Genomic DNA, 25055 nt, shown 5'->3' on the forward strand with positions numbered 1-25055 from the left:
GCATAAAGCAATCCAGAAGTTACTTGTTTAAGGCATTTGGAAATGTAGTAATGCTTCACTGATAACATTGGCATGAACCCAGTTGCTGATCCCAACAGGAACAGAGGCACTGAATCAATGACAGCTTGGTAAGTCAATACGTAATGGATCCACTCCAGCTGGGATTAATAATTGGATGTAGGTCTTATTTGTTCTGCTTATTTTGCACAATAGGGTACTGTCCAACTAGAGTTCCAACTGCACTCTTTGATTGTATAAATAGTTGACAAAGACAAGGGAGGGAAGTGCTCTAACGCACACCATAGAACTGCTCTTCCAATTAATATGTCAGGCAGATTATGACAATACACAACAAAACGTGTGGAGCTACCTAACATAAGTGGACTCCATGGCCGCATGCTCAGCTGTGTGGCTGCTGGCAGGAAAACAGATCTTAATGGGAACAAGGGAGTTCAAGCACATGAACTGCAGTGCAGGATTTATTGATCTACCATTTGAGGCCAGAGCTTGTTGCATTAATAACAATCCAAAACAAAAGATGCCAATTAACAAAGCTAACATTACATAGAAAAGCAATTGCTGGTGGAGGTAGGGAGGAGCATCCCAGGTCTGCTGCTGTACTAAAAGATTGGCACAATTGTGTTATTCCCCTTGCTCCAGAAAAATTCAGTGCATCCAGAAGATACCTTTCAGGCATACATAAGTAGCAGCTTCATGAAAAAGAAATGTGCACTGTTTGGGAATCACAGCTATTGAACAATGAAAAGAAATGTAGAGCATGTGCCATACAAAACTGTATTTCATCAGTCAAGTAGTTAGCACTATGAAATTCAGTTTCTGAAACCTCCTTTGCACTACTCCAGTGATTCTCAACCTGTGGATCCCCAGGTGTTTTGGCCTTCAACTCCTAGAAATCCCAGGCAGTTTACCAACTGTTAGGATTTCGGGGAATTGAAGGCCAAAAATATCTGGGGACCCCAGGTTGAGAACCACTGCATTACTCAATAATTACATTCTGAGTAGCTGCCTCGCAACTCTGATACTCTCTGCACAGGGAAGTCAGAATGCCCCCCTCCCTCTTGTCCTTCCAGTGGCAGGCTAAACTCTTTTTATCCAGTCAGTCTTTTAAAGAAGGACATTTTTAAGATCAAGTCAGGGGTGCTGTGGTTTTAGCTATTAATAGTTATTAATCAGTTTTTATGGATTTTAATTTTATGAATTTTAATACCATTGATATTTAATACTGTTTTAATGTTTGTGTATTTGTAGATTAAAAGATATTAAATAAAAAATTTAAAATGACACCACAAATGTACCTTTTGAACATGCCCGAAGAAGAATTGGAAAGGAAATATGGAAGAATTTTGTTTTACGTGACAGTGGCAGCTCGGATAGTATACACTAGATATTGGAAAACCTCAGAGGTACCGCCCTTAGCAGAACTGGAACAATATATTATAGAGTTGCTGATGATGGACAAAATAACAATGCACTTAAGAGGAGAACCTTTAGAGAACTTTGTTAATGAATGGCAACCAATGATCCAACATTTCAATGTAAAATTAATCTAAAAATGTACATAGAGGAAGCTAATAGACTGAAGGCAAGGAGGAAACGGATATAAATTTGGAACGTATAATATTTTTATATGTACTATACAAATAGAAGCCTGTGACCCCTTATTGAAAATATATTGTCTGAGAAATGATTATGAAAGACTAATAGATGAAAGTATTGCACTGTATGCAACAAACACCTGCAATGTATGTATATTTGAATGAATGAAAATAAATAAACATTATATAAAAAAATGTTTTAATGTAAGCCACTTTGAATCTCCTATGTCTGCATAATGTGTGCAGTGGGTGGATTTTAAGATACAATCTATACATCCCACCTGATCAGGTGGGATGTATAGATTGTATCTTAAAATCTTGAGCTTGAACTCTTAAGTGCAGAAAAGTTGGAGAAAAACAAACCATACACAATGAATGTTTAGGATTCTGTCTCTATGAACGGAAGCTTTCCTTTTATAGAGATAGAATCACAATGTGACTGTGTGATGAGCAACTCTACAACTGAGAATCTGCATTGCTAAGTGGTGCTCCATCATCAGAGTACTTCAGATGATGCCTCAAGAACTAACCTCTTTAAGCCCCAGCAGAAGGCATTCTAAGGTGCTGCAGACCAGGGCTCTGGATAATGATGTTTGGATGCTTCTCCTGGTTGTGGAGCACATTGAGACAATTTGGAGACCCTTGGGGTCCTGATGCAACTGCTTTTCTCAGTTGCACCAGGAACTCCTGCAACCAGGAGAAAGTTGCAGTCCAATCTGCAGGTCCTTAGAAATCCTTCAGTTTGGGAGTTGTGTGGCTTAAGAAGTAGAGTTTTTTTAAAATCATTTTCAGTTGAGCCCCTGATGGCACAGCGGGTTAAACCCCTGAGCTGCTGAACTTGCTGACTGAAAGGTTGGCGGTTCAAATTCGGGGAGCGGGGTAAGCTCCCGCTGTTAGCACCACCTTCGAATAAACATGAAAATGTGAGATCAATAGGTACCGCTCAAGCGGGAAGGTAACGGCGCTCCATGCAGTCATGCCGGCCACATGACCTTTGAAGTGTCTACAGACAACGCCAGTTCTTCAGCTTAGAAATGGAGATGAGCACCAACCCACAGAATTGGACACAACTAGACTTAATGTCAGGGGAAAACCTTTACCTTTTCAATTGTTAAACCCCTATAAATATAAATCTCAAAATGTATATGAATCTAAATACAGGCGTTCTAACAGTTATTACTGCATATTTAATCGAGTATAATGTGGCATTGATTGTAACGCGCACCTCAATTTTGAAGGTGTGCATTGCAAAAGGAGGTTTGTTGTCAAATGTAATGTGCGACTTCTCCTTGCCTGTCGGCCATTCTGCTGCCCACTTAGAATGGCCAATAGGCATGGGGAAGCCATGCCTCTCTGACGAATAGGCAATAGCTTCCCAACTAAGCCCTCATTCACAACGCCTTCAAAACTGAGGGTATTGCAAATGAGGCCAGTTGGGATGCTTTGCCCCTCTGTCAGACTAGGGCTGGTGAATTCACTAGCCTCAGCAGGCAGGTATGTATGGACGATTCTAATATGCCATTGAATCTAAGGTGCACCTTACTTTTGGCTATGTGAGTTTGCCAAAAAAAGGTGAGCATTACATTTGAGTAAACATGGTATGTTGTGGGATTCAAAATTGTGTGTGTGTGTGTGAGAGAGAGATGAAGTATCTGGCACAGACTGGATGAAACTTTATCTTTATTTGTTTTATTGAATTTATATCTTGCCTTTCTCCCAAGATGGGATTCAAAGCAGTCATTTGTAGCATATAATAGAAAATTTGCAAAGCAATTATGAAATCTCACAGTATCACATCCAGAAATAAGTAAGCTGCTGTGAAGGAAACTAAAAACCACTTTTACTTCCTATAGACTAAGGGAAAAAACCCTTAAAGAAGGGTCTTTGTTTAAAATAATTTATGTCCCAGATATCATCAAAATTGTCTGCATAGCAGTTCAAAATAAAACCATCAATCACTTCTGATGTGGATATGCAGACTGAGAGTGACTATGAAAGTGTTTTCCTAAAGAAAGAAAAATATACCGCTAAATGCCAGATGACTCCTAGAGCTACATTTGAAGCAGCTTCCTAGATTTGTTTCTTTTTGTCACACACAGCAAATAAGGCACAACATACTAGCAATTAAATGGACAATGTTGTATTTATTGCACAAAGTTCCCCTAAAATTGGGAATGGTTATTATAATACAAGTGCACATCTTGGGAAATATATATGTACAAAAACACAGAAGATAACAAGTATGTACATTTTGCCCAGCATATTACACATACCACCATCTACATCGTTTATAGGAGACCAAAAACAAAACAAACACAACCCTTCTGAAACACCTATTTTAACAAATAGGGATTTTAAAAATGCAAAATTTAAAATCTTGCTTTGGATTTCCCCTTTTTATTGTTTTTAGCAGCCCTATATTGACAAACTACAGTGGGAAAAATGTTAGTATGTGCAATACACTTCAACATTTTCAGCCTTAAAATTAAGACATATCAATGGATGCTGGGAATATTGCAAAAATCAAAAAGGATTAGTTTTGTATATACATGGGACTGAAAAGCAAGATACATTAAGAGGTCAAACACTACAGTGCTGTTGCAGTTCCCTTTTTTTAAAAAAAGATTCAAACAAATAGATGCATGTAGTACCTTGATTTTAGACGTACCATAAACAAATTATCAGTCACAGGAAAGCATGCCCTCATGCTACAATGTCTTCTGCAAAGTAACCATTCCAATAATATCATTAGAATGAGCATTAACAGCATTTTCCCCAACAATCTCAAATGAACCAAATGCTTGGAGGAGATAGGTAGTATATCATTACCACAAACCTTTGGAGGCATTAAAGGAGATACCAATATGGCTTATTACCATTTGGATTACCAATCATCATCAAGTTGCATTTCTGATCCCATGAATCAGCATGCTTGCCAATAAATGCAAAGAGTGAAACATCAGACCTTCTGAACTCTCCCTAGAAGCTGCCTGAATGGGTGCTTCTGAAACTTTAATAGTGATCATGTAGATCATTGGTTCTCCTAATGCCGTGACCCCTTAATACAGTTCCTCATGTTGTGGTGACCCCCAATCATAACATTATTTTTGTTGCTATTTCATAATTGTAATTTTGCTACTGTTATGAATCTTAATGTAAATATCTGATATGCAGGATGTATTTTCATTCACTGGACCAAATTTGGCACAAATAGCCGATACGGCCAAATTTGAAAACTGGTGGGGTTGGGGGGGGGTTGATTTTGTCATTTGGGAGTTGTAGTTGCTGGGATTTATAGTTAACCTATAATCAAAGAGCATTTTGAACTCCACCAATGATGGAATTGAATCAAACTTGGCACACAGAACTCCCATGACCAACAGATAGTTCCCAAGACATCAGAAATATGTGTTTTCTAATGGTCTTTGGCAACCCCTTTGAAACCCCTCTCGCAACCCCCCCCCCCGGGGTCCTGACCCCCTGGTTGAGAAACACTGATGTAGATTATCACTATTCAGGTTTCAGAACTTCAGTATTATAGCACCAGCTCACAATTTTGTTCTAGAAGAACAGAAATGGACAGGCAATAGGTAGGATAAAGGAGAACGGATAGCTACTGACCTACATGTCTTCTTCAGCCACCTTGGAACCAAGCAACATCTGCACAAATCCTGGAGTAAATTACTTTAACAGGGAGTATGTATTGTTCAGTAGTAGAGCAGACATCTTGCATCCATATACCAGACTCAATCTCTCAACGATTTCTAGAAGTGGGTCTGCCAACATCTTGTATTATTTTGCCCTGAAGACATAGTCATTCAGAATAATCTCTAATTTAAACAAAGTGACAAATTAAGAGTGTAGGATGGCTTGACCTGAGCTCTAAACCAGTCTATTCTAACATGCTATAATTCAGATGCATTAGACTGCAAATTCCATCATTCCCAGGTATCATTGGCCCATACCTTTTTGTTCTTTGCTTTATTGTCAGTGTTTTGTTTAGACAAGCCTAGAAACCACATTGTTCAAATTCAAGCCTTAATTTAGTTTTAAAATGTGAATGCTTGTCATTTGAGGACAATTCTATGGGTGAAATTCTGGCAATCTATGTCTCATTAGCAAGAAGCTTCTCATCTTAAGATGTAAACAAGTATACTTCTACAACACACTCAGTAGAACAGCTCTGCTTGAGAAGAGGCCCATCTGCTTATAGGGTGCACTTTCTCCCTCCCTCCCTCTCAAACACACATACATGGCAACAAAAGCTGTCTGCACATAAAGGTCTCTTGATCAAGACCGTGTACTACAAAACCAATTTCAGTTCCATTTCCTTAAAGCAAACTGACATTACAGTCCTTTGCAGGACATAGTCTCATTTGCAAATGGGTTTTGCCCATAAAATTCTAACTCAACAAGACAGATGTAGTAGGAAATACCGAGAAGCTGAAGCCATGGATTCTATTTGCAACAGTGGACGCCACGTAGATCATGTGGAATTTTTTTAAAAAGAAACAAACAACCCAGAGGTCTGTGTGTGCAAGTGGGAGAGGGGTGGGGCTGATCGATCAACTGATCAGAGTTTGGAAAAATATTTTTTGGGACCACAGCATTCAGACTCCACTAGCCAGCATGCCCAGGGACCAAAAAAGTAACTTCTTCAAGCTCTGGTGAGACAGAGGAGGAGAAGCTTCCTCTGCCCTGATATGACTCCCATCACATTAGCCTCAGTTTTGCACTGATTGGATCTGATTGGATGTCAAGTGTTTACTGTTTACTGAATTGGGGGGAGGGGGGGAAGAGAGAGTTATTGCCAATTGAGGCAGTGGGAGAGCTAGCTTTTTAGTTTGTTAACGCATGAAAATTCAAATGGAAGAGTGTCTCTAGTACCATATAGAGGAAGAATCCATCCTTCATGGAGGAGGCCATAAAAACAATGTCTGAAATGACAGCTGAACGTCGTTAATCTAAAAGGTTGTTCTGAGCTCCTCCACATAAAAACAAAAGAGTGATGTAAAATGCTTCATAAACACGGACAGTGACAGGTGGAAGGCAGGGTGCCCTTTTCCTCTTTGCTGATGTCAGGCCAATGGGAGCTGCAGCAGAGTTCGGAAGCAATGATGGTATTCACCAGGGAGGAGGAGAATGGCATTACACCACATCCATAACTGTGCAAGTACAGTGTTTGTTCCAGCGAAAGCAAGCAGAAAAGACAATTGTAGTCCACCCAGAAAAGCAGCAAGAGTCGCAAGCATGCAGCCATCTCTCTCCAAAAAGGAAAAGGTCTGGATCAGCCCTGAGAAATATCCAGCATGATAAGTGTAATATTTAGTAAATTAAGGAATACATACCCTTAATTTTCATAGTGTGATTACGTATGAAGTCCAGAAAACTAAACATTAATTAATAACAAATGCATATTTAGTAATTCTACAGAAAATAAGCAAACCCTTTTAATGCAGTGTCCTATTATTTCATTTGAGGTAGAAAATCTTGCTCAAAATATTATCTATTCATCAACTTTATGTATTTATTGTAACTGATCAGATATCTTTTATCATTTAATTAGGGGAAAGTGGTAATAAGGCATAGTAGGAAGAGAAATATAGCTTTCCTTCTATTATGTCAGGTTTGAAATCCTAAACACATTCAGGGCTAAATCCAGTGCTTATCCCTAAATCTAAATAGATTTACTGAAATCATGGGGTTAAAGTTAGATAGGCCTAAAAAATTCTATTGATTTCAATATGTCTGTTTTAGATAGGATTTACACTTTATTTTGAAGAGAGTACTGCATTTATTGATTGTGGATTGAGTAAACATCCAATTAATAATTTGGTTTAAAAAAGTGATATCCGTCAAGACAGAATGCCCAGAATATTGAAATACAACTGTTTAAACAATGGTATGAGGGAGGAAATCTACCTTCATGTCTGGTAATGAAGGACAATGTTTTTTTCAAAACAATTATCCATTTGTGGATCCTTAAGTATAGGTGTTCCATGTTTCATAGTAACTACCCAAAATCTGTCAAATGTAGGCATCTTGAACCCTACAGAAACCAATGGACTTTGATGTATCATTATGGGCATTCTTCTATTCTCTCCAAATGGGACAAAATCAAAGCAAAGGCATTTTTGTGAGTTTTTAAAGGGAAAAAAGTAATAAGAAGGGTTTGCATGCAAAATAAGTGCCAGGGCTCCTGTCACTTTAATGGTTTGTAGAAGAAGGAATTTCTGCAGCTTTTCGTGTAGGCTTTACATGCTAAAATCTCTTCCTTTATATGACCATTAAATGGAAATAAACTAGCAGGGTATAAACATCAAAGCATAATCATTGTTACATTCCCAAATTTGGGAGAAAATGGATCTTTCTTAGCTTGAACTCATCCTTCTCCATAAAAGAGTCCCTACTAATCGATTTCTGAGCCAAGTGTTGTTGTTAGACTACTTCTCAATCTCCTACTTGCCTTTAAATGGTTTTTCCTCCCTAGGGGAAAAACAAGTGATATTCAGCATCTAATTTTAATGCAGAAATATTCGAAATTATTGCAACTAGCTGCAGCCTTAGAATTATACACTTTCAATGCTCTCCTGGTTGGTACCAAGTAACCAGCTGGTTCCGTTCTCTTGTATAAACAGCATTAGCACTGTGTAGGTTTATGCAACAGTTCCTCCCACTGGTAATCCTGCAATTTAAAAACTTGTAGCCACGTACACTCCAGTAATTATCCAAGTCATTTCACAGCCTTCCAAAGCTCCAGTGTCTTCCTTAGTGATCTCACCCTCTGATCTGATTTTCTATTTTCTTTTTGTTTTCTTTTAATGAGCGGGCAAGGAAGGAAGGCGGACAAAACTCCATTTGTTTGCACATTAGGCATTTAGTTGCAGAGGCACACAGTCAAGCCAGCAAGTTGTTCCTTTGCCTGAGGGCAAGAAAGAGCTGGGATAAGGCTGGTCCATGACTCCTTCTTTGCCTTCCGTTTTGTAAAAGGAAGGTTACTGTCTGTTGCCCTTTGGTATTTTAGAGAAGAATTTGGGCAACATATGGAGAGTGGGTGCTTGCTACAGCTGCCAGTAAAGGTAGGTCACTAGATTCAATCCTAAAAGAAAGAAAGACAAACAAACAATTTCAAGATAAATTCACAAGGGTTCTGAAGCTCATTAGTATAGTGTGACATTTTTACTTTGTTATCCAAGTATCAGTAGTTGTATATTTCAAAGACACTTTGAATTTCTGTCTCACACTACATATTTATTGCAGTAATCATTTGTATTTCTGTTACTACATGGCATGCTTATTTATTTGATAAACAATCATGACTGCCCCCCTTGGACCAGTCTAGTGACAGGTCCACACTATTAAATGTTTTATAGTTTCCAGCTGTCTTGGGAAGAAACATGGATAGAGCCACTTATCTATATCTATATCTATATCTATCACTTCTGGATTTAAGATTAGGGCTTTGGGTTTAAATTCAGAATGCATTTTTAAAAATAGATGTGCATAAATACAATTCCTAATAGAGAAGGAAACAAAGTAAGGAATAATAGCACTCTTTATCACTCCAAATCTGAGAATGATCCATGTATTATTCCATTGATATGAAAATGTGAAAGACTAGTAAACATCAGGGTGTGAATGTAAAACTGTTTATAATTTGAAAAATCCTATAACATAGCCTGACTCTTACAGAAAGAGTGGGATATGCTCAAAATAAAAAGATTGCTTTTTATAATATCCAATGATGCCATTGGTCAGGTGAGCTCAGTGTTCCTATGGTGGTGGCAGCTGACACAAATAGCATCTGTTACAACAGGGCATGTATTTAGAATAAGTCACAGAAGTGAAGAAGGCAAGGGAACCATCTTCAATGGAAATCTTACCCAAGGACCACTCCCAGCTCCTTCACATGAACTCGCATCTGGCCTTTGAGATACTCTGACAACATCTTGCTCTTGAAATACAGCTCTTGCAACCGATCTTCCAAGTGCATTACACACTGGGGGAAAGGGAGAAGAGGACAAATAAACACAGAAACAAGGGCATCTTAAGCCAAAATAAAACCAATTCTGGTATTTGCCCAACCACAAGGGCTTTTTAAGGCATGTCAGGATAAATATCTGGACAGTGTTTCGCAGGAGTTTCTTTCAGGCAAAATATATACGGGGTGGGGTCTCCAAGTAGCAGGAGGATTTAGTTGAACATAGATCCAAGCCATCTCATTTTATTAAAAAAATAAAAGGTACTTAGTATATATGATTAGATGTTACTGTAATGTAACAACAATTACATCACACATTTAACTTGGACTTTTACCATATTAGTCAGTTTATAATGTTGAAATAGCGAGGACGTTTTGTGAAGACCAGCGAAGTCTTTGAAAGAATAGCAAGTATGCCCTCATTATGATTCATTTTGTGACTCCATCATGTAGCCAAATATAATTGCCTACATAATGTCTTCTTGTATGATTCTTGATTACCTGGGATGTCTCTTAGACAAGCCTATGATTTATGGGATAATTTTAAAATGTTTCTAAGAGGTACAGATGGAGATTGAAGGAAACAGCTATTAACAGATTACCAAGAAGGGAGGAGTAACTTCTTGAAATGTTTTGTTTCTCCCATCAAACTTTCATTTGTCCTGAACATTTTAATAAGTGGAAACATGGCACAGGTACAGGTATTGGAGACGAGAGGGGCAAACAAAGAGAACACCTATTTTGACTTGATCTGAGGCCAATATTGTCCCAAAAAGACATGGCAAATAAACACCCAATAGGTTCAATATGCTATACATTCTTGGTGTTATTAACTGCAAATTATAAAAGGCCTAACCTGAATGTCTAAAGTACTTCTATAATAAATTTCATAAATCTGTGTCACATTTAATCCATTAATACACAATGCATTGAAAGATGCTGTATATTTCAGTTATGACCTTTGTATTACTGAGAACTGTAAATGCACAACCTAGAGTTTATAAGTGCATATTTTCAAATATGACAAAGAATATGGATTTGTAATTTCAAGACTGGAGGGTGAAATTCCACAATGAAAAGTGAATACATTCTTTCCGAACAGCTTTCCACTGCACTTGTAAGAGCCTTGTAGTTTGTTAGTGAATCAACAGAAATTCTGAAACAGGTTGTATGTGTAATCACATTTCACATGGAGATAAGTTTACATAAATATCATAAGAGCAATACACTCCGTAAAGTGATACATTTGTTTGGGGAACACATTTAAGGCACTGTTAAATTCCTTTCACAAAGATAACTGTGTTAAATTCCTTTCACAAAGATAACTTTGATATCATTTGGACTATCCGAAATACTTACAAAATTGGGGGATAAATTATGCTTATAAAGCTGAAGAGTGGAATGAAGCAGGTTGGAGACAAGATTAGAGACTAACACATCTTTCCCAAGTTTATTATCCATGATTCGTCTCTGACTACTGGCCACTTGCACTGTCCATTTATCTGTATCTGCGATAATGCAGACAGCTTCTGCGATCGGTTCATCCAGAACAGGATGCTGAAAGGCAAAGAGAAGCATACCACAATGGGTACAAAATATCTTATTTTTGAACATCAACAGCATTGTGCTTATATAGCTTTAGAATGAAAACTTGAAAGAAATCAGCACACAAATATCAGCTTCGAGATAGGTAGATCCTAATCCTTTTCTCTGAGCAAAGTGGTAGCTCCATGAAAAAAGGAGAAATGCTAGCAAAGGGCCAGGATCCAAAAATCTGTATAATTAGTCTGTATACCCAAGATATCTTTAGACTTGTTCTTCTGGAACAACACTCCAAATGCCACATGAAACCTATCTTTCGAACTGACAAGAATTTCAAAAGTCATTTATGATATGGCATGAAGCCTGCTGTTCAAAGAAACTGATAAAGAATCCCATGGATATGAACAAGCCTTAAGGTATACCTCATGTAGTGTCTGAATCTCAGCCAAGTTCTTTGAATGCATATGTGTGCATATTTTGTCTATGTAAATCTATGATAAATGGAGACAATAAAATTTAATTAAAATGTTCTGTTAGCAAAAAAATAAGCATTCTTGCCTGCGATTCAGATAAGAATTGGCAAGCTGCAAACATCTTAAAACTGACTTCCCTAACTCTTTGGCAGTTAGTCGATTATATATGTTACCTTGTTCAAGTACGGCATTATGACCAGGATAATTTTACTTGGTAGTCAAATTCCAAACAGTAGTATTGCTGAACAATATGGTAACAGCCATATACCTAACACATATGAAAAGACCAGCAGAGGGAGCAAAGAACTAGCATTTCAAAGTTTTTCTACTTTTTTGCATTATATCTTTATAATGTTTTTAAAGAACATGAAATGTGAATCATTTAGACTTTGTCCCAGCAGCCTAAATAACTACACAATTCCATGATTCATCAAAATTCTTGTAGGCAGTGTACATCTTCCCTGTATCTGTGGTACCTCTGGACACTCTGGATATTTGAAGTAGTCTAATAGGACAAAACTTTCCATTTTGGCAAGAATATTTATTTCAAGTCGAAATAATAGTAGAAATAGCCAAAAATTTTGTTTTCTCCATCTTGACTAATTCTGATCTAAAGGCCACTATAACACTGGAAAGATTTAGGACAAGAATTAGTGCTAGTCGGTCACAAAAAGCCACAATTTTGAAAGTTGCACCTTCTTCATTATACATTGTATGTCCTTAATGTCAGCAACATCACAATCTTAAACCTTCCTACAAGTAATAACCTAATATCATTATAATTTTAATGATTTTGTAAAAAAAGCTTTTTGGAGCATTTATTTAGCTCATGGCTTGAATAAATACTACTGTTATAAGACAAATTAGATCAAGTTACTATCATGAAACCAAAGAATGAGAGGTGACTTACACTAAGTGAAACTGAGTTAAAGATATATAAATCTGAGAGGCAATGGGGAAAAGCACCCTAAGTGTATCAGCCACAATTCATAGAAAGTAATTAAGATTCAGTGGGATACAAGGAGGTTGTTACTTGTTTGTTCTGATTATTTCAAGGACAACAAGATTTCTCTGAATTTGTGCAACTGTATTTTAAGATTTCACAATATTGCAGTCCTGATCAAATCAATCACTGGTTGTCATCATTTGTACTACAACCATCAGAAAAAAGGTAGTAAGCAAGCTGCTGATTATTCCCCAAAATCTGGTTCTGACATTTTTGTATCAAATCATGACCCTAACATGGAAAATTAGTTGCCACATTCTTAAGCAAAACTGGTTTTGTGAACTGGATAAGCATTTAAAACCTTTGTCTTGGATAAAGTTTGTGAAAACTAAAACTATTTTGAACCCCTCACAGACCTGTTTCATTTCAGTAGGATTCAGAAATATTCCCTTTTGGATCTTGATGGTCAAAGATAAATTTTATCTCTTGGATAGAGTTTAAATTACCTGCACAGCATGCGACAAATCTGACATCAAACAGTGTCTCAGTTTCTCATCATTTCCTACGCCTTGCAAAACAAAGTCAGGTACGTAAGATGAACAGTAGCCACCTAGCAAGGACCTTCCAAAATTGGCAATACTGGGCTGGACAGAGTTCACTTCAATTAATTTTGACCTGAAAGAAAGGTATAACATGGGCATGTATACTACAACTAGCACTGATTTCTTCAGTGAGTCACCATAGTGTGCAAACTACTGCACAATTCACATACACACGTCCCCACTGACTCCACTGGGACTTAGTTATTATAATATGACTTAAAAGACAATTGACACCAGTATAAAGTACACAGGGGAAGGAAATTACATATAGCAGTCCTGAAATTAATCTTCATAAAACTATATTCTCCCTCTTTCTTTTAGTAGCATTTATGAAAGAAGCAGTGCTCCCCATAACATGTGAAAGGTATCTAGAACTCCTTTAAAGGTACAGATTTATGCAGCTTGGTTGCATGTTGTGCATTGCTGCATTGCATTGCTTTTGGAAAGGTCCACTTGGAATAATCAATGCTGGTCCATTTGCATGATAAGACACTATTTTCTCTATACAGCCATTTCCCTAGTATTCATTGTATGAGCACTCATGTGTGGGTGCACACAAACATGCAGGGGCTATATCTACCTACTATCTCTAAAGCCACCATTTTGCAGTGAAATTTAGCAAATAAATTAGATTTGTCCAAGGGCAAATTTCATTAGGAAAAACCTACCCAGGAAAAGGTATGTCTTCTTCCTCGGCCCATTCTTCTTGCTCTGTCCCATAATAGTTCCTTCTTGTCCTGGCTGCATCGTGCCCCGTGTCTTCACTTTCACTGTCCCCAAGGGCACTATCCGAACTCTCGTTTCGTGGAATGTCCCAGTCTACTCCGGGGTCAGCCTTTTTTTCCAAGCTCTCTCTGTCCCCATGGGGGACAAACACAGAGATTTTCTCTCTTTGGTCCTGCTCTGCAAAACAGTTCTTGCAAGTCTCTTGACGAACAGATTCCATAAACTTACAAAATTCACTAGGGGGCTTGTTCTTTGTACAGGGTTTGGGGGAAAATTCTAAGCTACTGTTTGGATCTAGAATGTCTGTTGTTGTTTTCACTGGAATATCATCAATAGTCATAGTTTCAACAGAGGCTTCCTCAGTAAAATATTCTTCAAGCAGACTAGCACCTTCTTCATTGTAAGGATTCCAGTTCTGGAGCTTAATGGCAACCTGAGGGAACTCTCTATTTGTATTCTCATCTGTTTTTTGGTCCTCGTGGTTTTGTTTTGCTTCACAGTTCTCATCAGTAAACCCTCTTTCTTGGTTGTCCAGCTGGTTGCTATGCCTGGTCATTTGTTCCACTGCTGCTTGACTTCGGATCTCAATATCTGAATCAGGTGACATGGAATCTCCAATGAGGAAAGTCACCTTTGTTTGAGCTTCAGCTGTGCCACAAGGAATTGCTTCAGATGAAATTTTATCAGGTGGCTTCTTCTCTACCATGGTACTTGTTGATCTCACCGCTATCACAGACTGATGGTCAGAATCCAGAGAGGCCTCGCTCTTCCATGATCCAGCTTCTGGTTGTAGTCTAGACTCTGCCAATAAACAGGTTTCTGCTGAGGCAGAGCCTGTGAAGACCACTCTCTCCAATTTTACATCCAAGCAAGAATTCATGGGGTCTTTGCAATGCTTCATGTCAGCCAGCCTTTCTTGGAAATCAGCAGGTGCTGCTTTGCCTTCATCTGAAGCAGCCTCCACTTCCACCTCCCTCTTAGGGTTGCTCTGCAATTCTTTTCTCTCTTGTCCTGAAGCACCTTCTGTACTCTGACTAGGGTTAAGAGGGCCCTTGCAGTCCTTGCAGCTGCAGTTAGATGCTCTCATTTCTTCAGACCCTTGGAAGGGCAAACTGCCTCTGTTCTTATGCACTGTGACCAGCACGTATTCTGATTCCTCTACTTCCCCCTTTTCTAAAGTGGTGGTGATAACTGTACCAGGCATCACTATGGCTTCGTCTTCTCCATTTTCCAGAAGGTGCGTCTCCTGAAGTTCAGAGCATCTGATGAAGTAAGTGAGGAAATAAAGCAAACGCTGCACAAGATCTTGTCTTTTGCCAACCACTATTGTTTTTGCTAGCCTTACGGGTGACCCAATAGCTCCGTACAGATCTCCTGCAAGCCAGAATATAAAAGAATAATGCTTATATACACACCACATAACAAATGAAAAGGGTTGAATTTCTTGTAATTTCCAAAATATGGTCTTACTAAGACCTTCACAGTGTAGACAGTTTGATGAGATGGATGGCTATATGAGCAAAGCTTTATGGGCAGAAACATTCAGTAGTCCTCTTGCATTTAAAATATTTAACCAGAGCATACTCTAAACACAGGACTTGAAGTCATGAGGCTCTAATAAAGATTGTCTCTGTCCATTTTACTTTTTGCCAAGTTGATGCATAATGAAGACTGTAATCTAAGCCTTCCTGAATGTAATAGGACTTACTTCTGAATAGTGGTCAGGTTTTAAACATATTACATAAATTGATCCTGAGAATCCATGTGTGTGGATTTGGCTGTGTATACACCTTCATATTACCTGACAACTTATGGTGACCTCACAAACATCACAAGGTTTTCATAAGCGAGGGATACTCAAATGTGTTTTTGCCAATTCTTTCCTCTGAAATATAGCCTACAGCACCTGGCATTCGTTGGTGGCTTCCCATCCAAGTACTAACCAGGGCTGATCCTGCTTAGCTTCCATAGATCAGATGGGATTTCGTGCCTTTAAACCATAACCATGGCCAAAAGACTCTGCAAAAATCTTTTACATAGACAAAAGAGTAGGCACACATAGTTATAATACCTTATTTATTAGGATAAACTGAAAAAGAACCAGAGCCCCCCCCCCCCCCCCAATTTTGATGCTCCTCTCTGGAGTTCTACTCTTTGAATCCATGAGCATTGGGAAAGATGTAGACTGTAACTATATCACTGTTCCTGAATAAACACGTACTGTTTCTGAGGAAACATGTGAGAACCATAATTAATTACTTTAAGGACTTGGCTGTACTTTCAGAAAAGGAAAGTACTTTAGAATGAAACATTTTCATTCCAAACTATGAGTGAGAGGGAGAAGGACAAGAATAAGTCACAATAGAAAAGGGAAGCATACAGATGCATGCTGATTTTTGAGTAAAAGTAATATCAGCCATACCTAATTGTGCCCACAGTGGATTATATGGATGAGACTTAGCCAACATGTCTACACTCTGTGATGAATGCTTTTCTAGAAAGATTCGGATTGGCGGCTGGCCATTTGGCATGACTGTGGGCACCCAAGCCAGATGGTTTGTCAAAATTGCAGTCAGAAGTGCTGGTAAAAATCTGAAAGAAGGAAAAAAAACACTGGATATTTGTTTTCTTCATTCACATCTATAACAAGAATCCCATTATGCATCAATCAATCTCTTTCTTGTAGATGAGAAGTTGGGGCTGATAAACCAGAGGATGAGATAAAAATAAATAATATATCTCACATACTACAGTTCTCATGCTCAATGAAACTGTTTTGTCCATTTGGAAAAGGTGACACGCGCAACAGTAGAAATGTGCTTGCTAAGTTGTCACTTACACAAATTAAACCACTGTGTGTGCAGGAACTCCATTTGCACACTGAAATTCTTAGATTCGGTCCTTTAAATATGATTCTTGATCAGTCTGAAACTTAACTTAAATTTGCAGTGTTGCATTTGTGAATAATTCAAACAGTATCTACAGCTTTTAAAAACCCGGCACCTTATGTGGCTCACTGTTTAGACCAGGGGACCTCAAACTTTTTAAATGGAGGGCCGGTTCATGGCCCCTCAGATTGTTGAGGGGCCAAATTATCATTTTAAAAAATACAAACAAATTCCTATGCACACTATGTCTTATTTGTAGTGCAAAAAACAAAAACGAAAAACAAAAACCAACAACAATTATTTATTTATTTGTTTGTTTATTTGTTTACTACATTTATACCCCACCCTCTCTCAGCCCAAAGGGGACTCAGAGCGGCTTACAAGTTATATGTACATCTATATATATAAAAGAGTGATGGAATCCTGGCGACCGCCAAAACAACAAAACTAAACACCCCACAACCTCGAAAATTGACAACACAACCCATCATCCATGCCTCTAGGTTGATACAACAAAAAGAAAAGAAAAATAAACTCTTAATTAGAGGGAGAGGAATAATTGCTTTTATCCAATTGCTGCCAGTTAGAAGGCTAAGCTCCGCCCACTTGGTCTCCTAGCAACCCACTCACCCAGGGGACAGGCAGAGTTAGGCCTCACTTAGGCCTCTTCCACACTGCCTATAAAATACAGATTATCAGATTTTAACTGGATTAGATGGCAGTGTAGACTCAAGGCCCTTCCACACAGCTATATAACCCATATAATCTTACATTATCTGCTTTAACTGGATTATCTGGACTCCACACCTTTACTCTTTACCTTAACTACCACCAATTCCTCAATACTTTATTTCCCATACCACCATACTTCGCCACAGCAATGCGTGGCTGGGCACAGCTAGTACAATATATTATATTATTAGCATATCACAATATTAGCATTATATATTACTATATTGTACTATACCACTATACCGTAATATTATTAGTAATACGACATTTGATATATAATATATAATTCATATTATTATATTATACAATATTATTATATTGTATTATTATTATTAGCCGCCCTGAGTCCCCTATTGGGTGAGAAGGACAGGGTAGAAATACTGTAATAAATAAATAAATATCATATTGTATTACATTATAATATTATTATCAGTATTATATGTATACACAATATATATTATCAGTATTGCACAGTAACAATACAATATTTAAAAATAAAAACAAATTTAACCAATATACTGTGTAAACCTATCAGGATTTCAATGGGAAGTGTGGGCCTGCTTCTGGCCAATGAGATAGTCAAGTTAAGTAGGATTGTTGTTGTTGTGTGACTTCAAGTCATTTCGGACTTTGGGCCAAGCCTAAGTCTAAAACTGAGGGCGGGGGGCAGGTCAATGACCTTGGAGGGCCGCATCCGGCCCCCGGGCTTTAGTTTGGGGACCCCTGGTTTAGACCAAGGAGAAAAAAGCAAACAAGTTAGATTTGAACTTTCTTAGACTCACAGCAGGTAAGCTTTCCTGTGTTAAAACTTGAGGTAGCAATCTAGAATGAGTTTCTTGAAATCTTACCACTGTATGGCACTAAAAAGATTTTATTGTTGAATCAATAATTGCTAAGGAGACATAGTTAACATCTGGAGATAGGCAGCTGGTAACTTTGTAGAATCTGGTCGCAATATTGTTTGGAGTTCTGGCAGTTATACAGTTTGGCAGTTGGTCTCAAATTTGCCTTTTTTGTCCAAGCACACCTGTCACATTTTGTTAGAGAGCTCAAAGGCTTAAAGTGGGGCTTTAAGTTTGGGATTTCTATTTTTTAAAAGTATAACTACTATTAAATGATGTTTTTTAAGAACACACTTTAATTCTGAAAGGATGAAATGTTTCCAAGAAACCTCTTCTTCTATAATAATAGAAGAAGAGACTGAATTTATTTTGCACTTAAAACAGTACACTATCAAAGACTTTAACATATAGCAGTTTCTTTCAATCTATTACAGTGCCAGTTTAAACTTATAAAGGAACAATATGTATGCAAATATATTATTTTATATGCTATAATATAGATATTACAAACACTTATAAAAAATTTAAATTCTATTTCATTTTATATAATAATATATAAAATATGTAATAGATATGGTATATAATGATATATATATACACACACAAACTAAACCTATGGAAATGGGATGCTCAACCTATAATAGCTTCTTTGGTTTCTTGAGTCTGATTCCACGAAATACAAAAACAACCTTTTCACCATCCACACCCCCCTACTTCACCATGCACTATCATCCTTTTTCTTGCGACCTTCATAGGATTAAAAGGAAGAAAGTATCAGTCTGTCACTGGTTTTTATTTTAAAGCCAGCTATGCTTCATTCTCCAGCAAATTATCATGGTGAACTTTAATGCTGTAGTATTAAAGAAACCACAAGAGGAAAATGTTAGGAATGCATTACTGGTTCTTGGAGGCTTGTTCCATTAGGAAAGTAAATTCCTTCATAAAACGATGGCAGAGCTGGTTTTTCTCAGGCATCCCTGACATCATGGTGAGCCAAACAGGTTCTGCAATCCGTGGCATAGTGTAGAGGTTACAAATGGTTGTTCTAAATAAAAAGAAATAGAAGACTAGGTCACCACAATGATACGACGCACTCATCTAATGGTCAGTTATTCCAGGCAAGTTGACATTTTATTAGTAACTAAAGAATACACCATGTTACCAGGGAACATAATCATATATCCAATGGTGACGTGCCAATGATACTAACTGCCTTTCAAACAGAGTGTGAAAACTTTTAACAGCAGGTTGTGGGCTTAGTATTCAGTTTTGTTGTAATATCCATATTAGCATTCAGTATTTATTCTACTATTACTAACTGACGTTGTGTCATTACCTTAGTGTCGATCAAAATTCTTACCTCTTCCTCCATTCTGTAAGATTCTAACTTCTAATATTACTCTTTCTTATGTTGAAAAGCTTAAAACTTTCTTTCACTTTAAACCATTTTTAGAATATTGTAAAAATTTATCATTTTCTCAGGGGGCTCCTACTGTTAGTACAGTACCATGATATATTTAGATAATGCCTTCCAATCCAGCCCACATTCTAAGCCATAGGTCTGGACTTCTGAAGCCTTAGTTGTCCTTGTCTCTTAACTATCGAAGGCTCTGATTCATTTACAACTCTTTGTGTGAATCACTTGCGAAACCTTTCCAAAAAAAACTGACACAATTCATGTCACCACTCGTGGATTCCTTAATTTTCTTTCTACAGCCTCTTATACCACAGAGGTCTATTTAGCTCTTTTCTCTCAAACTACATCTTATCCACTGATCACTCTCAATCTTCCCTCTTTTTGTCTTCTCAATCTCTTTTATTCCTCAAATTCAGATTGTCATCAAATCTTGAAACTTTATAAAACCCACAGCCAACAACCTAAGAGAATTCAGGCAAATGAGCAAGGGATTTCACAAGCATCTCTATTTTTATTTTCAGTTTCCCCTTCTTATTGAAGCAACAAAATACTGTACTGCTTCAATCTCACTAATCCTCATATCATCACCCTATAATGAAATTTAAGGTCCTGCAACCAGGAATTCTCTGGAGCTCCATGAACCATCTTTTAAATGGTGCACTGCTTACAATTCCATTATCTTTACAGATTGATGATGATTTTTTTCTGTCATTTGCTCAGCACTATCACAATGGTCAGTCCTTAAACTACAAGCTAAATGCCCAGAGAGGCAGCAACATGTTCTCTTATGGGCTGCCAAAAATGGAGATTCAGTTTCATTCTAGTGTGAACACTGTCAGTATGATTACAAGTCTGAATAAAAGACATTTTGTATTAAAATTCAGAACAGTACTAAATATTCTCATAAGTAAGAAGAAAGTGGAACAAGTAGACAGAGAGAACTTGTCCTCTTCCTACTGTTAGGGAACAATGAAATGGAAGCAGTAATAAACATACAAATTATACAAATGTAAGAAGCAACGGTATACCGTTTGCCCATTTGATCCAGTATGATCCACTCTCAGGACCAGCAGCCCCTCCTGGATCACTAGCTAAGCAACTTAATAAGGAAATGAACATGGAGCCTCTGAATATTAAGCAGTTGAAATATTACTGAGCAAAACCTCTTTCTCCCTACAAAACATATTAATTCATTGGACCTGCTGCCACAGAATTATGGTTCAGGCCATGTCTTGTCAAAATAAGTTTGACAAATTCACAGTGTTAACAGTGGGAAGTGACTACATTTTCTAGCAGTATGATCATCCATAGTCACTGACAGTGTATCTGTGAATATAAAGTGCTGGGAATATATTAGAAAGAACAATGTCTGCTTAATATCTTAATCAGGGAAGGGAAGTAAATGATAAATAGTGTGAAAATATCAAATAATCTCTCGCTAGTTCCTAGAAGTTCCTTTTCACTCGCTAGTTCCTTTTCATTCGCTAGTTCCTTTTCACTCAGTTTGTATCTATAACTTCTTACAGGTTACTTTTCCAAACTCCCTTGGTTGTTTTTAAAATAAATAAGATTATTTAAATATTCAGATTTCTAATGAAGATGCATTTGTCATACTATCAGCTCATGCCATGTGTAACGTAAAAACTGTTTATTGAATTCAATAACACATCTATTACATCTATTCTATTCAAGACAGCCAAGAGAGAGGGTGCTTCTCCCCAAAATTGCCCCCCCCCCCCAGGCAGAGTGCTAAAACAGTGCTGATCACAATTCAGTCTAAGTCAAATGAGGCTGCATAGTGTGGTTGCATGAGAACACTGGATTTTTTGTGGTTTGATTTTGTGTCTGTGTGTTTAAATATAGACTGTTTGGGATGTAACAGGGAATTCACCAGACTGCCACGTTCCATTATACTGAGGCCGAGAAAACACAGCTAGTGAGAGACAGAAGAGGTAAAGCAAAATGTCAGGATATTGTCAAAATTCAGAAAGGATGTGAACAGGGAGAAAAAAATGCTCATTTAAAAACCTGTAACAGTCCTACAACCCCACTACAGACACACAAAAGTAATTCCTTCAAAAGCAAATGAAAGTACATAGAGATTTTTTCTTATCTACTAAAAAGTTTCCAAAAACTCAGTTTTTTAGGCAATGGATGCAGTAACTAAGTAGCATTCACCAGGATTTGTGTGCCTTCAAATTCTTTCTGACATATGGTGACCCTGTCATTGGATTTTCTAGGCAGAATTGCCTTTGCCTTCCACTGAGACTGAGAGAGAATGACTTTCTTAGCTGAGAGTTGCCCAGGTAAGAAAAAAAAATCCTATCCTGGCTTGGGCTGGAAAGGTCCATAAATGGAGGGCTATCCTCCCATGAGGGGAGTAAGAACATGGAGTGGGTGGTGTAATGTGTCACAGAAAGCTTGCAATTTCCTCTTTAACCCTGATGACTCCATTACACTTCCCACGACAGACCCGTGGCTGGAAATAAAAGCCTGAAGAAAGCATGAGTTAACTTTCAGACCTTGCGTTACACCTGTCAACCCCTGGCCCACAGATGTCACCAGATACCACATATAAGTCATCATGCTTTAAAAGAGCTTTAAAAAGGAATCTAAATTTCCATCATGGAGTTTTAGCCCATTCTAAACCTTGAGGTGAAACAGAAAGCTCTGCACAAAAACGAGCCTTCTGGCTTGTGTCTTAGCAAAAGCAAGCCTCTCTGAAAGCTTGCTCAGTCTGAGCAGTGTGTGTTTGTGTGGCCTGGGGAAAATGGGGGAGGCAGCAGGAGCAGCGGTGGGGAACGGTTTCTGTTCTAAGACCAAGGCAAGATATTAAACTATTTGTTTTCGTTGAAAGGCTAGCTTGAGTCTTGTGACTCGTTATTTACTATTCTGGTAACCGTGGCTGCATCTGCAACTGATAGTGTTTCCTCAGAGAGAGATCGGATTCCACTGGCTGCCAGCCAGCAGGCATGTGACTGCAGCAAAGGGAACCCTCCATGCCAGGCGTGTCAGCCACGGCTCAGCCCTGGAGGAACTGCCGCTCCTGCCTGGTGCAGATGGGGGGGGGGGGGGGAGTGGAAGAAAGCCTGCCTTGCATTTCCCCCCAGCAGATCGATGGACAGATCACGTGCACTGCCCCCTCTTCCATCACCCTCCTTAAAAGCGCTGCTATAAGTTATAGCTGGATCATTATTTAAGGTCTGAAACAAAACCTAACATCTTTGCCCATGCAGTTTTCACTTCCTTCATTCTTTGTCTTCATCAGCATTTCATGGGAGTCTGGGAAATCTCAAAGGGAAGAGGGTTTTTTTTTCCCCTTGAGAAGGTTCCAGTAAAAGGAGTAACATGTTGCATGTATTTAATAAATCTGAATGGGGAGTGAAGACTTAACAGTATCAGGGAGGGAGGGAGGTTGGTTGGTTGGTTGGTTTTAATCCATCCGTACTAAGGACAAAAGAGGCATATACACATGAAATTTGCACATACTAATTTGTATGTAAGGAAAAGGTAAAGGTTTTCCCCTGACATAAAGCCCAGTTGTGTCCGTCTCTGCAGGTTCGTGCATCTCCATTTCTTAGCCGAAGAGGCAGCGTTTTCCATAGATGCCTTCAAGGTCATGTGGCCAGCATGACTGCATGGAGCACCGTTATCTTCCCACCAAAGCAGTACCTATTGATCTACTCACATTTGCATGTTTTCTAACTGCTAGGTTGGCAGAAGCTGGGGCTAACAGCGGGTGCTTACTCCACTCCCCAGATTCGAACCTGTGACCTTTCAGTCCACAAGTTCAGCAACTCAGATAACACGCTGCACCACTGGGGGCTCCTGTATGTAGGATATGTACTGTATGTAGATATACAAAATACAGAGACATTGCCAATGCAATACAGGGGACTGGAACTTGGGAGATTCAACTTCAAAACCTCACTGAGCCACAAAACTCCTTTAGTGAGCTCAGGCCAGTTTCTCTCTCAATCTGAATATCTCACTGGGTTGTTGTGAGGGCAAAATGGGGCAGTGGAATGCTTTCTATACTGCCTTCAATTCACTGGAGGACATATAGTATATCAATGAAACTAATAAATATGAATAAATAAAATAAATAGATGATTAATAAAACAAAACAAAGTACAGTAGAGTACAGCATGATGGACAAGACTTAGAATAAGTGAACGATGTGCCTTCCCAGGAGAGTAACTGGATGAACAATAGCTAATCCCCAGCCCTACCTTCTATGATACCTGTGCCTTTAAACGGATCTTGCCTGTCAAGTAAAAAAAACAAAACTGTCCTATGTACAGTAGGATACCAAGGTGTCCTATTTATAAGAGTCTGCACTTCTGCACATCCCCACATTTGTAGCAATATAGAAAAGAAAAGTGTTAAAGAAAATATCACAGGGCATTTTTACTGTGTTAAAAGTTGAGGGGTTTTCTTTTAGAAACAACATACAAAGTCAATGTGCCATACTGCTTTGGCTATTCTCCTATGGAAAAGGACCAATGGAGCAGGCTCACCCATTGTGAAGAAAAGCTTGTGAGATATTTAGAGCACAAGAGATCTGGGTTCTGTCCCTTCTAATCCCACATCCAACCTAGTCAATAGCTCTTCATTACTCCTGCAGTTGAAGCTGGTTCCCTTGAGACAAAACCTTTGGGTTTCGTCAAGTTTTGGAAAGTGATCTTTCAAATGACCCTCCTGTTCAGATTTGACATAAATATTTTATTCCTCATGAACATGTTGTTTTCAAAACATATGAGCCTAACAGGTTTTGTTCTTACTGGAATTTCTTTTTGTCCCATAGATATTTTCCTCTTCCCTTTTAAAATAAATGGCTAGTTTATTTTGAAAGGGAGTAAAGACCTTTGAAAGGGCAAGAACAGCAAGAGAGGGCTCCCCCCATGTCTGCCACTGCTCTAAAAAAGTAGCAGAAAAATGCAGAGGTGCCTTGCTATTTGAGACAATGGGTCACATTGCACCATTGATTTTCTCTCTCTCAAGGTACTGGTGCACTGTGTTCCAGAGCCTTGTGCTCACTGTGTGCCAAGACTTAAAGAGGTATTTTCTTTAGCCCCACTTGCATATTCTTCCCCCCCCCCCCCCAATGAATGGCATGCAGATGTTATCATCAGCATTAATGCCTTCTGGAGCTTGAGGGCAATAAAAACGATGTTACAAGCAAAACCTTGGGTTTTATGAAGCACGTTGTGATGCAGCAGAAATCAGTGTGGCCTTCGGATGACTGGCTGTTCAGTGTATGTGTAGCTTCATAATGAATCCAAGCATT

At 38.4% G+C, this 25055-nt stretch overlaps 1 protein-coding gene across 5 annotated transcripts in view; it reads right to left on the reverse strand.

Moving 5' to 3' along the window:
* Positions 1–3740: 3740 nt before the first annotated feature.
* The window catches only part of fnip1 (folliculin interacting protein 1), a 113703-nt gene continuing 92388 nt past the window's right edge, over positions 3741–25055 (reverse strand). For 4 of the 5 annotated variants that reach the window (XM_062970373.1, XM_008104743.3, XM_062970374.1 and 1 more), the window contains 7 exons: positions 19247–19393; positions 16309–16478; positions 13829–15260; positions 13065–13233; positions 10957–11154; positions 9500–9615; positions 3741–8715 (listed from right to left, as the gene is read on the reverse strand). In XM_062970373.1, coding sequence (XP_062826443.1) covers positions 8637–8715; positions 9500–9615; positions 10957–11154; positions 13065–13233; positions 13829–15260; positions 16309–16478; positions 19247–19393 — 2311 coding nt within the window. In that variant the 3' untranslated portion in view covers positions 3741–8636. Of the gene's footprint in view, positions 8716–9499; positions 9616–10956; positions 11155–13064; positions 13234–13828; positions 15261–16308; positions 16479–19246; positions 19394–25055 lie in introns of those variants that run through there. The other variant, XR_010002755.1, reaches the window with a different exon arrangement.

Source organism: Anolis carolinensis, chromosome 2 (genome assembly GCF_035594765.1).
Source record: "Anolis carolinensis isolate JA03-04 chromosome 2, rAnoCar3.1.pri, whole genome shotgun sequence".
Taxonomy (NCBI): Eukaryota; Metazoa; Chordata; class Lepidosauria; order Squamata; family Dactyloidae; genus Anolis; species Anolis carolinensis.